Source organism: Gobio gobio, assembly GCF_949357685.1.
Source record: "Gobio gobio genome assembly, chromosome: 21".
NCBI lineage: Eukaryota > Metazoa > Chordata > Actinopteri > Cypriniformes > Gobionidae > Gobio > Gobio gobio.
In genome coordinates this window covers 19,102,749-19,116,375 of record NC_137117.1, presented here as the reverse complement: position 1 = coordinate 19,116,375, position 13,627 = coordinate 19,102,749, and the positions used below count along the sequence as shown (strand labels likewise).

General features: G+C 36.8%; 1 protein-coding gene and 1 long non-coding RNA gene across 2 annotated transcripts; both read right to left on the bottom strand.

Moving 5' to 3' along the window:
• Positions 1-2,361: 2,361 nt before the first annotated feature.
• LOC307117302 lies at positions 2,362-3,480 on the bottom strand. The gene is made up of 3 exons (XR_013815421.1): positions 3,390-3,480; positions 2,611-2,688; positions 2,362-2,460 (listed from the first exon to the last, which is right to left on the bottom strand). It is a non-coding gene; the product is annotated as an uncharacterized lncRNA (long non-coding RNA).
• A 7,268-nt stretch (positions 3,481-10,748) lies between these two features.
• Positions 10,749-11,060, bottom strand: rprm3 (reprimo, TP53 dependent G2 arrest mediator homolog 3; the record flags this gene model as incomplete). The annotated part of the gene is made up of 1 exon (XM_079802203.1): positions 10,749-11,060. One exon carries the CDS (start codon positions 11,058-11,060, stop codon positions 10,749-10,751), a length of 312 nt encoding a protein of 103 aa, XP_079658329.1.
• Between the last annotated feature and the right edge of the window lie 2,567 nt (positions 11,061-13,627).

The window sequence follows — 13,627 nt, the reverse complement described above, 5'->3', positions numbered from 1 at the left end:
AATTACTCCTTTACCGAGATCCCAACCCTAACCCTAAGCATTTCTGCACACTTCAATGAACTACAGCGCCATGTTTCCCATTGCATTGATACACTGACAAAGGTATATGGGTAATGTAGTTTAAAACGTTTAATAATGAGACAATAAATGTTAAGTAAATGACATCTTTAATGGACAACTGGATATCTAATTATGTTCATTGTGTAAACATTTATGACATATATGAGGGGCAGGCTGAAATTTGATATTTTACTGTGAGCACTTTCAGAAAACCTTTATGCCAGCTTTCCATATCTGTCTGAAAACTGTGCCCAACATTATTTAGTAAACATAGCATAAGCAGTTGTCCTGCCAATTTTCTCTGTGATACGCTAACCAGACTTTGAGTAACAGCCATTTGAAATGTGCTTTTTTTTGCCCTTCCAGGGGCCTCTACTGGGTCCCTGAGGGCGGAAGGACAGTACAACATACACAGATCTATTTTCCTCATCATGGACAACAAACTTTGAGTCACATTTAAATATCAGAGTATTTTCTCTTTTCTATTCTAACATCATGCTTGTATTAGGTTTTGATGGGTATTGTGAGACCATCTGATGAAATACAGAAATATTTGAAAGAAATGTAATATAATTATTAATATTTATTTTCTTTTATGGATAAACACCCATAAATATAATGGATGAACCCACAACAACTTGCCATTATCCAGTTTCCAGTGTAAACAAAAACTATTTAGATTTACACTTCACTATTATTATTAAATATAGGACAATGCACCATTAAGTAAAATAACAAAAGAGACATTGCCAAAATTGTATGTATTTTCACGTACCTGACATCGGTAATGTGCATGCTTTAATTTTTATTGCAGTAGTAGATGTACCAGATTTATTAACATGGATCATCGTCAGTTAAGCTTGAAGTGTTTGAAATCCTTCCCTTTATTTCACTGAAAACTGGCGTATTGTCACAGCATGCAAATACAACTTTTTGGTGCATTGTTGTACCAAATATAATATAACCAGATGAAAAATGTTTATGTTTTAAGTAAAATAATATTGTTAATTACTTTGATAACCTAAATCAACTCATAAAATGTGTATTTACTTTAAAAACACCATACACAATATTCACCATACTTTATCACTCAACTCTTTATTGGAGGATACAGTATACAGTTGATAAAGTAGCATAAAGAAAAATTAGATTCAAGATAAATAAAAATGGGTCTTCAAAAATACATTAACATCATATTAATCCATTCACAGCTGCTGAAGCCACACAAATGAGTGCCACAGAATCCCATCCAGTCAACTATGATACAGAAAACAGATTTGATATTGTGTTGAAAAATAATGATTCATTATCACAGCTAGACTGGTTTCTTGCTCTTCCCTCTATCATGTTCATGTTATTTCCTGTTCTTCTTCTTCTAAACAGTCTGCCCACTTGTACCCTACAGTGTATAACTGATAAACAGATGATGTGGTCACTGATGTGGTGTAGCCTTTTCTCAACCAGAGGAAGAAGTTGTAACATCCCATTGTCAGGCATTCTCCAGTCCTGGTCTAAAAGTAAAAGAAAAAACACAATTCAAATTAAGTTTAATGTAGTCAGGTTAGCATATGTTCTGCATGATTTAAGCAGTGGTTGGCTACTCTGGGCCTCAGCATCCATTGTCCTGCAGATTTAGCTCCAACCTCAAACCCACCTGCCTATAATTATCTATAAGTAAACCTGAAGACTTTAGTTACAAATTCCAGGCATGCTCGATTAGTCTTGGAGGTAAACTCTCCATTTCAAAAGGCCCAGATTTGCCCATTCCTAATTTAAATTTACAAAGCCGCAGTCAGTACATTATATAATATACACATTGAAGCATTATGTATATAATATTGCAGCACATTATATTAGCCAAGTACTGACAAAAAATATTTTACCCATATCAACAGCAACCTTTTAAACAGCAGATCTTTAAAAATATATTTTAGAAAGGCATGGTCTCTTCTTAGCCTTTGCCAGTGATGCTAGATTTCTTTTAAGACAACATACTCTTCTGTCACTTGTTTCACTTGTGCCATTTTTAAGAATTGAAGGCCAAAAGTGTTCCAGCCTTTAGGCTAAAAGGCAATCATTTTAATAATAATTGTATCAAAAAGGGAAACAAATATTACTAATTTGCTCATTTTAGGAGTTATAAAAAGATTTAGACATGAATAATGGTGTGTATTTTATCAGAGTATAGAAAGAATGATCACAGCTGTCCTTTGAGAGATCAACATCAAATTCTGTACTACATATTAAAGCAAGACAATACATCAATACAAGACATACCAATGGACTTGCGCACTTTTCTGTCGTCTTTGGGCACAAGATGGCCATGTTCCTTCCTCACCCTAAACAAAGGACTTATTCGATTAGCTTGCTTCGATATAAGGGTCTGGTCTTTCTTCTCTGCTGTAAAACAAGAAAGTCTCACTTACTTTATGTGCAATTACTATTGTTTTTGAAACATATACATTAAGACAGTTACAATAAAATGAATTTACATACAATTCAGGGGAGCATTTCATGAGTAAATACTGATATACTAAAAATATTATTTACCTGATTACGGCAAGATTCACTACAACTAACTAGTAGCTCTTGTGAGGGTTGGCTCATAAAAGTAATCTGCAAGTAATCCTGCAAAACAGAAAGAAAGGAAATTTCATTACATTGCATGCAAGTTGTGATTTCATACATAACTGTTTCTTTCTTTAAAAAGTGTTGCATAATTAAATGTTAAATACATTTATGAAACAAGTTCACTGATAGGTGTGCATTTCCATTATTAAAAGTATATTTTTAGTAGCACATATTAATTTGTTTAAAAATGTTGATTATTTACTTGATCTTTTGATCACGTAAATTATTTACATGTAAACAGGACGTTATCAGCAGTGCAACTGATGACAAAATAATTGAATATCTGATGTTATGTGAGCATTTCCGCTCTTGCAAACAGAGGTAGGTCATGAGGTGTGAAGAGACCTCCCCAATGGCCCAATTTGTAATCATTTTAAAGAATACATTGGACCTAATATAAACTTTTCTTTCTGGGACTGCTTTCCAAGAAGGGGCGCAACTGATTTACAAAAATCATGATAAATATGTACAGGAATTGAGGCTGTAGCCAATGGCAGGAGTCGGAGTAAAAGCTGCAGGATTATGTATGAGTATTTGTACAAATATGTACGAGTATCATATGAATGACAGCTTGTTAAATCTTGTGAATTATTAAGACTTTGAGAACATGTTCTCACTGATTGAGCCATGGGGTTTGTAAGAATATGTTTAAGAAATAACAAATGCTTGATAAAGAGTTCAAACCAACACATACTTACCATTGCAAATATTTGCTGTTGCTGCTTTCGGTCTTCTCCATTACTTTTCCATGAACAAGAATGGGCTGACTGAGTCCGAAAGGCCCTTTTGGTCGTTTCAGGTTAAAAAAAAAAAAAAGAGAAAAAGTCATACTATATAACAGATACATTATATACAGGACAAAGTACTATTTACATCACAATATTTGGATTTTACATTAAAAGGCATTAAAAAGCATGGTAAGTGTTGTGGATACTGTCTATTTACAACAATCATCACATTACAACTAAGGTTGTTTTTATTGTGCTTCTACTACAAATGCCACGTTGGAACTACACTAGTTGTTATTATTAAATATGAATAACTGTTTAAAAGGTCTATAGCACGTCACGTGACAGTGTTTAATCGCCCTATTAGCAAGGTGTGTTGATTTAGAAAGCAAAGAAAAGCGAAGCCTGAGTGGAAATTAAAGATATAATGCAGTGACTGAACATAATCTGATCAATAACGACAGAAAATACTTTATATCAAATATTCATGGCTACTCACCAACATGTGGCCCACGTGCACTGATGCCAAACATCGCGATGTATTCTGAATGAGACTTCTTCAGCGAGATTTCATACCGATAGAATGCCGGCAAAGGTTTCCCATTGAAAGCAATGGAGTTCCCAGTTCGTCAATAGACTGACGCCGAGGGGTATGGCCGTACCTGTGGCGTCTTCAATACGACGCCGGGGTGCGGAGGGAAACGCAGATCGCTTTTGGGTCTTTTCTTCACACAAATCAATCGTTTGGCCTCGGAACAGTTGGAATACTTGACATTTTTCAATAAAGTGTGCATGTTGTCTGTTATATTCTGTGTTTTATATCATATAACGCAAATGGGTAGGTTAAGGGGCGGGGTTTGGGCTACTTTCAAACGTGTCTGAATAGCGTAAATACAAATCAATAAATGTAAATAAAATAATGCTGGCTGATTAAATTGAGAATCATACTCCAACATGTCATAATGGAAACATTATAACCCAATAAATAGTTACATCATGATAACATTCACATGCCCAACACGTCTGTGTATGACGCCAAAGGTGTCTCATTGGAATCACTGCAGTACCCTTAACGTCGAAAAATGCCTTTCAAGGGGTACCCTGTACGTAAAAAAGTGACGACGAGGGGTCCTGACCAAGCGTCAATATGTGACGAGTGGGAGTGAGACTGTACACACGGAGCCAAAACATGCAGGCATCAATGATGAGCTCTCCCATTATTTTACCACAATTGAGAATGAGGAGATGTCGTCACGACACAGCGCCCCGCCCCCCTTCCGCCATTTTGGGGGTCTGCCCGCCAGGTAATGGATTCGGATAGAGACTGGAGAAGAGATATTCTGATGATTACTATGTACATAGTTTTCCAAACTCAACTGAACATGAAGTTTTAATCCACCCAAGCCGATCTGAGAAAGCAGCGGCTGGTAAACGTACGCCATTATTTCACCACAGGGTGTCAGTCATGGTCTTAACTAGTGAGCGCGATGCTGAAGTGTGAGACACTTGATCAATACGAACCTTTATTTATTTGTATTAAACATGTTGATCACTATTCTGTCATTTTTCATTGTCAGTCATTTTACTGTATGTTATAAACATGTTTATGCCCAAAACGCTTAATTAATATTCAAGGTAGGCCTAGTTGACTGTAATTTTCCTCTACTGTGCATCACTGTTTAAGATTAATTCAATATTTAACTTTGTTAACGTTACATCCATTTAAGGCACGTACCGAGCATTCATTCTACTTAAGAAGGCTGGAATAAAAGCACCGGCGCACACAAACGATCATTTAAATGTTTAGTCAAATTAATTTAAAAATATAAACTCAATAGGTATAAAATATTATCAGTAAGAGAAAAACACTGCTAATGATGACGAGCACTGGACTGCTGCAGGATAGTGGGGAGATATATTTATTATTCAGAATGCACAGGAAATATATTTATAGAAACATTTCAGTGCAAGGTGGTTCGGAGTTCTGCCGTGGCAGCTCGTATGGGTCAACGTTTTTGATATCAGCCAGCTTCTCTAAATACCTCAGCTTGGCGCTGGTAGTACGTTTCTCCCTGTAAGAGACCTCTTCTTCTCCATTTCTTCTAAGTTTTCTCGTAATTTCTCCGCTTAAACGCCGCGATGATAATTCCTCGAGCCGTCTTTCCTGCTCTGATCTCTGTATCGCTCTTACAATGTTACCCCTGGCAACCGATAGCGTGGGATCCCAGAATGGTGTAGGGCTCAGACTCCGCCCACGACCATGACGTATCTCCTCATTCTCAATTGCGATTATGCAAAATAGATAACAGTTGTGCGACAGTGAAACTCAACCATTCAGTTGAGTGTCAGTCGAGGGTAACAGGTTATGAGATGGTGTGATCAAATGCAGCAAGTTTTGCTCCCGAAGTCACACAGTTAGTCTCCAGAGGAGCATTTTTAGACCTTGTCCCCTGTGGCTTTTCAGCAGACCCTTGATTTTGTATAACATCTGTCAACGATGAGTAAAAATGCTGATTACTTGTGGGAGTTAAAGCTGTCAGATATGATCTAAAAAAAAAAAGAGATTTCATAGATGGTGAATGGTTTTGGATTCACTTCAAAGTAGTTTAGGGCATCATTATATTGTGTTTTTCTCAGTGTAAGTCTCAGAGAGGCTTGGTGGCAAACAGTGACTTCCTGTGTACTATATTGCAGAATCACTATTCTCCTTGAGTTTTACACAATCGCTTGTTGCGTAACAGTTAAGGTGGTTGCACCCCACCTAGTCCCTTTTTTAATGCTAATATGTATTGTAGAGACCTCACATTTTTTCCCTTCTTTTTTACTCTGACATTTCCCCTGTTCCATAGCCTTTCTATAGCTCTGTCAGTTCGTAATGCCACGTCACTTCTCAGGACCGCACCGCTGTCTGACAGCCACTATACCACCGGGAGTGACCTTTTCTTCCATTCCTTTCATCCATGCTACCACTCGCTCTCGCTCTATCTGTAAAGAAGGGCTGAAGAAATACAAAGCAATCACAGCATCAATCATTCAGTGCCTCTCTGAGGAACATTCATGAGAACCCGTAGCAAGATTCTCTCTTTTTAGCTCCGTCATCATGATCTTCGTGGGAGAGAAAAATTACATATGCATAGACTGAAAAAAAAAATTGTGTAGAAAGTGTGAAATATTTAAACACTACCCAATATATATATTCATCATAGACAGGCCCAGATGGAATCAGCTAAATATTTATTTGCACTTTTTTTGAAGCTCAAATCATTCTCAAACTAGCCCATATACTGGTGAAGTGAATAACACTGATTATCTATTCATCACGACACCTGTTAGTGGGTGGGATATATTAGGTAGCAAGTGAAAATGTTGTCCTCAAAGCAGGAAAATGGGCAATTGTATGGATTTGAGCAAGTTTGACAAGAGCCAAATTGTGATGGGTAGACAACTGGGTCAGAGAATCTCCAAAACTGCAGCTCTTCTGAGGTGTTCCCGGTCTGCAGTGGTCAGTATCTATCAAAAGTGCTCCAAGGAAGGAACAGTGGTGAACTGGCGATCTAGGCTCATTGATGCATGTGGGGAGCGAAGGCTGGCCCGTGTGGTCCGATCAAAAAGACGAGCTACTGTAGACATAGAAAGGTGTCAGAATACCCAGTGGGCATGTGAGCATCAGAACTGGACCACGGAGCAATGGAAGAAGGTGGCCTGGTCAGATAAATCAAGTTTTCTTTTACATCACGTGGTCGCTTACATGGGGAACACATGGCACCAGGATGCACTATGGGAAGAAATCAAGCCGGCAGAGGCAGTGTGATGCTTTGGGCAATGTTCTGCTGGGAAACCTTGCCACAAAGCAAAAATCTTTCAGGAACGGTTTGAGGAGCACAAGTTTGAGGTGTTGACTTGGCCTCCAAATTCCCCAAATCTCAACCTAATCGAGCATCTGTGGGATGTGCTAAACAAACAAGTCCGATCCATGGAGGCCCTACCTCACAACTTACAGGACTTAAAGGATCTGCTGCTAACATCTTGGTGCCAGATACCACAGCACACCTTCAGGGGTCTAGTGGAGTCCATGCCTCGACGGGTCAGGGCTGTTTTGGCAGCACAAGGGGGTCCAACACAATATTAGGACGGTGGTATCAAAGCTGAATTTTCAGCATCATTACTCAACCAGTCTTCAGTGTCACATGATCCTTCAGAAATCATCTAATATGCTGATTTGCTGCTCAAGAAACATTTCTTATTATTATCAATCTTGAAAACAGTTGTTCTGCTTAATATTTTGGTGGAAACCGTGATATTTTTTTTCAGGACCTTTTGATGAAAAGAAAGTTTATTAATTTGAAACAGAATTCTTTTGAAACATTATGAATGTTTTTCATAAAAGTAATACTTTTTTTCTAAACAGATTCTGCCTTGGCCTTGTCATAGCTTGTTTATGATTAACTGATAACTGAATAAAATTGAATTATGTTGTTTATGGTATCAGAAACCAACATATGTTATAGTGGTGCATTAGCTTCACGGAAAGGACTGTGATTAAAAAAAATCAGCAGCGATCAGTTACATGTGTCCGGCTGGGGTCTTATGAGCTGAATGTTTTAGGATTGGGTCAGTGATCTAGCAGTCAACCTTAATCTCTAATTTGGATTATGGCCCTTTGTCCTCCAATGCATGTATTTCAGCACCATCTGTTTTAAGGCAGTGATTATATAGTAACATCTTTGGCACGTTCTCAGCTGTCACATGTATTGCATTGAATGGCTCTTTTAGCAGTGTGTGTACAAATAAAGAGGACAGGGTATTATCGAATTGATTTTAGAGAATTATGCAACATCTCTGTAATGTTACTTTTTGGTTTAAGAACACTGATATACAACGATGTTTATACAAATAAAGACAAGGCTGCTGTTTTGCATAGCAGTCCGTTAATGTAATTAATTCGGATACTGAGAGCCCCAGGTTAAATTACATAATGTAATAGTTTGCCTGTTAAGTTTGAAACATCATAATTACACCCTTCATTCAATGTTTGTGGTGCACTGTAAAAATACTGTCTTCAAATATAATCTACCTCTTATTATATTTACCTAAGGCTAAAACTAATGTGGAGAGTCAGCACAATATCAAATTAAAAAAGATGACATTTGGAATTATCTTTAGCTGCTTGCTGGTGTTTAATCATATTGTTGCAGTTTAAAATGTTAACATTATCCATCTGTTTTCAAATAGGACCAAGAACATTAGCATTACTGTTAATAATACATTTTTTCTTTGTTTCCTTCCCTAACAAATTACATGGAGACTGAATTATGCTGCACAAGTTTAAGGGCCCATGCACATCTCGGGAGGACCCAAATTGAATTACATAAAGTTCAATTACTAAGAAATGTATTAAGAAGCTTGGCACCAAACTGTGGTGTAATGCAGTTACAAGATACGGCAGAGAGAATAGATGGAGCAATGGGCTTCCATAATATACTGATTTGTTTGTTGTCTCCTCTTTCTTTTAACTAATTTTCATTCTTTTCTCATAAACCTGCTCATTGAATTCACATTCTTGCTCTGCTGAAGACACTTTATGGATGGACCTCTTCGACAGACCTGCAGAAAGGCTGAATACAGTTACAAGAAAAAGTATGTGAACCCCTTGCTAAATCTGGTAATCATTTGAACAGAATAAGACAGATCACACAAAATGTGTTTTTTTTTTATTTAGTACCTGAATAAGATAGTTTACATATAGTCCACAAGACAAAAAAAAAAAAAAAGCTGAAATTGATTCTTAATACTGTATCATTACCTAGATGATCCATGGCTGTTTTTTTGTTTTGTGGTGGTTGTTATTGAGTCCCTTGTTTGTACTGAGCAGTTAAACTGGCCAATTTTCTTCAGAAAAATCCTCCAGGTCCCAAAAAGTCTTACATTCTCCAGCATATTTTGCATATTTGAACCCTTTCCAGCAGTGACTGTATGATTTTGAGATCATCTTTTCACACTGAGGACAACTGAGGGACTCAAACACAACTTTTAAATTTAAAAAGGTTCAAACATTCACTGATGCTCCAGAAAGAAACACAACGCATTAAGAGCCAGGGGACACATTTCCTGGAGGACAAATTAAGTATAATTTACCTTGATCTTCAAATTCAAAAAGTTTTCACCCCCTCGGCTCTTAATGCGTTGTGTTTCCTTCTGGAGCATCAGTGAATGTTTGAAACTTTTTTAATAGTTGTGTTTGAGTCCCTCAGTTGTCCTCAGTGTGAAAAGATGGATCTCAAATTCATACAGTCACTGCTGGAAAGGGTTCAAATCTGTAAAAGATGCTGGAAAACTGAAGAATTATCCTGGAGGATTTTTCTGAAGAACATTGGCCAGTTTAACTGCTCAGGACAAACAACGGACTCCAGAACAACCATCAAAAAAAAAAAAAAAAAAACAGCCGTGGATCAACGACACACAGTATTAAGAATCAAGGGTTCATAAACTTTTGAACAGGGTCATTTTAATAAATTCGGCTATTTTTTTTTGTCTTGTTGATATGTAAACATTTTTTTATGCAAAATATCTTATTCAGGACAGTACTAAATGAAAAAATAACATGGATTTTGTACGATCTTTCTTGTTAAAATTATTCACATTTTCACAGATTCTGCAATGGGTTCACATACTTTTTCTTGCAACTGTATATTATTCATTTACAGTATATTATGTATTCTGATAACAGGTGTCTTTCATTAAAGATATATAATTAATATATAATCTGTTATACAATTAAAATAATCATGCATTGTCAAAAAGCTGAAACGTGATGACAGCTCTGTAACCTAACCTGATGGACAGATAATTGGTTAGTTAACTGGATTGTTGTTTTGATTCAGCCTGATTCAAAGGTCCTTTAGAAACTAAAATAATGTTTTAGAATGCAGAATGAAATTCATGTTTAATTTCATTTTAATCCACTTTGCATGCAAGTTCACACAATGATCTTCCTTTAACCAACTGAACATTTTTTAAATGGAATCAATTTATGCAAATTATGAGTCACATAAATCAATTAAAGATAAAACTGACAATTTCTTCTGAGTTGGAATTGTCCTGGATCCTAATGAATGCGGTTCTCTTCGTCTGCTCTTGTTGTTTCAGGTGATGTTTTGATAGACTATGTAGACAAATATTTAACACATTTTTGAATTAAAAAAAAAGTCAACATCCTAAACATCCAACATTTAGTTCAGCACTGGCATGGAAATCATACCAACAGGTGTCTTTCATAAAAAGATGACAAGTTCGTGTCAGTTTAAAGTCACGGCACATAGTCTATTCCACTCATGCAGCAATCATAATAATTTCCGCGTCGTTGGAAGGTCTTCTGTCCTCCACCAGCAGGTTTATCATACTCTCGGACTTGATGAGTAGATTGCACCCTAGGAAAAAGATGCCGAAAATGACAGTCAGTGACAACACACAGAGAACCGCTATCTGCACCAAACGCATGATGAACTGGTCGCGCTCGTCCTGAACCGGTGAACCGAACCCGTCGTTGGTGATCACCGAGAAGTTGCAGCATCCTCGGACGCTTTCCAAAGGATGCTTCGCTGTAGAGATCGTCCGGTTCAGTAGTCCGTGTGAAATATTCATGTCGAGTTTTCTGTGACGTGCCTAACGAGTTTTAATGTTTTAAAATGTCCAAAGGGTACCGGGTTTGCCAAAGTCACTTGTGCGTTTCCATTGATATTTGCCTATATTTTAAAAGTAACAAACAGTCGTTGAGGCGTCGGCACGTGGAAGATAGTCTGGTTTATTTGTGATATAGGATGGAATGCATCATCCAAGCATCTCTGCAGCAGGTCTAGTGATGTCTGGAAGAGCGCACTCCGCTATTTCAGTGCGCCTTTCAGCGCGCGCCCTGAGGCGCGGCCACGCGCACAGACTTTCTTCTGAACTCAGTGGCCATAGAGGTTTGACTGGAGGGGTGTCTTAAAAGTATATGTGCAGGCTACATGTCTGTTGGTAGGCTATATGTTTTGAAAGCGTTTTCAAACAAAACTCTGAATTCGCTGTTTGTAAAAATTACCACAATTTGGACACTATAGGCTACAAAAGTGTCCTTACACGAGCTAGTCAGGAGACAACCGAGTCAGTCAAGAACGTAGCACCTGAGAAAAAGTGTTTGAGGAAAATTCAAGATAAATCAAGGTAAATATCACTGCAGTGCAGAATATGTGTATCATGCGTCATTTCGATATGTACGTTAGCCTAATTTGTTTCAGTTTGCATAAAGTGTGAAAATAGCTGGGCATATGGCTATTATTTATTTGTGCGTATTTAGGATGCTAACTATAAAATTAGCCTTAGCAGTGTGGGCCAATTTATTCCAACAATGATTCAAATATAATTTCCACCACCATTTTCGAGATGTGTAAAGTGTTCATCTAGGTGTCATCTTTTCATGCGCACCTTTTAAATATTTGATACTTTTTCAAATAAACTGTCAAATCATGTCTAAATTTGGATAACTACATGACTTTTATCTTGTAGAAATAATAATCTACAAGATAAGGTGTGCATCATAGCTGACACCTATATGAACACTTTACAGTTGGTTTTGATACTGTAAGTTATTCCGTTCAAATGCTATTGAGCTTTAAAGTATGGGATATGTTGTATATGATCCTGTACAGGAGTGAAAAGCATCAATATTTAGACATGATTTGACAGTTTATTAAAAAAATATTAAATATGTAAAAGGTGTGCATCATAGCTGACACCTAGATTAACACTTTACAGTTGGTTTGGATTCTGTAAGCCATTCCGTTCAAATCCTATTGAAGTTAGAAATGTGTATACCAATGTCGTATGTAACTTTAGAGACGCTCCCTAATTTTGCGAATCTCGAACGTCGAACCAACTCTGTGCCAGTCGTGCACTGGGATATTTGTTGAAGGCGGGTTAGTTTCAATTCTGTTGTGACGATCTACCGCCGAATATTGTTTGAGCGTGACAAGTGGGGTTTTGTTCATATTTGAAGAACCATCTGGCTATTTATGTAGCCACATATTAATAGTGTATATTCAAATAATTTGATGTATATCTACCTCTTAACGCTAGATGGCAGTGTTACCTTGCTTTACCAGTGTAATTGACTGTACCCAGGCGTCCTCTGTACCATTACACGTCAGAAAAGCTAAGTGTTAAAAAAGTTTCATATAGTTTTAAACCTCCAAACAGTGTCAGTGCACCTAGAACACTTCATTGGAAAACTCATTTTAGCTATCATAAAACATGGCCATGTCATAGCAAAATCATAGTAACCAAATGTAACATTGTAAGACATTTTAAGACAAATGTTTTTTTAAGACAAAAAAATGTGTTGTTAGAAAATCCAAAGAAAATTGTTTACACAATACACCAGTTTAATCCATAAAAAAAAAGCATTATAATTTGATGAATTATCTAAGCGGCTAAAGTAACTGCAAGTGTGGCCTTCAGGCTTTGTCTGCTTTGGTGTAACATGGACCCTACATACAAATGTGCACAGGTTCAGATATATATTTTTTGTATAATTTAATTTAGGAATAGCATTATATGCACGTACATTTCATTGTGTTTTTTTAATGTTATATTGCGTTTAAATCCCTAATGGCATAACTTGTTTTTTTGAATGCCAAAATAGCAGGAAAGTAAATGCACAAATGTGACTTTCAATTGTACGCTTTTTACCCTGCGTACCTGATGGAACATCCTCATACCAGCAGAAATGCACATTCAGCCTTTTGCTTTCTAGAGTACATACTGTACACTGTATGTAATTGCTGGTTTACAGTTACTCTCTGAGTAGAGGCTAAGGATCTTTGCTGATATATGACACAGCCTTTAGACATTACATAAATAATATTATACAACAGTTTGCTCCGATCCCTTAAATAGATTGGCAGAGCATCATTCCAAGAGTGCTGATATACAGTCCAGCAGCACTTTTTAATCTGTATTAACGTTTGTTAATGAAAATACAACTGTTCATTCATGTTAGCTCACGTACAAAAAATAATATATTAATAGATACAACTATTTATAAATGTTGAAATGAACATGAACTAAGAATAATATATGATTTAGAATATTTAGTAGTTAATTAACAGTTTTGGGGAAAGTGACTTGTAAAAGTAATTTGTTACAATATTGCATTACTCCCAAAAATGTGACTA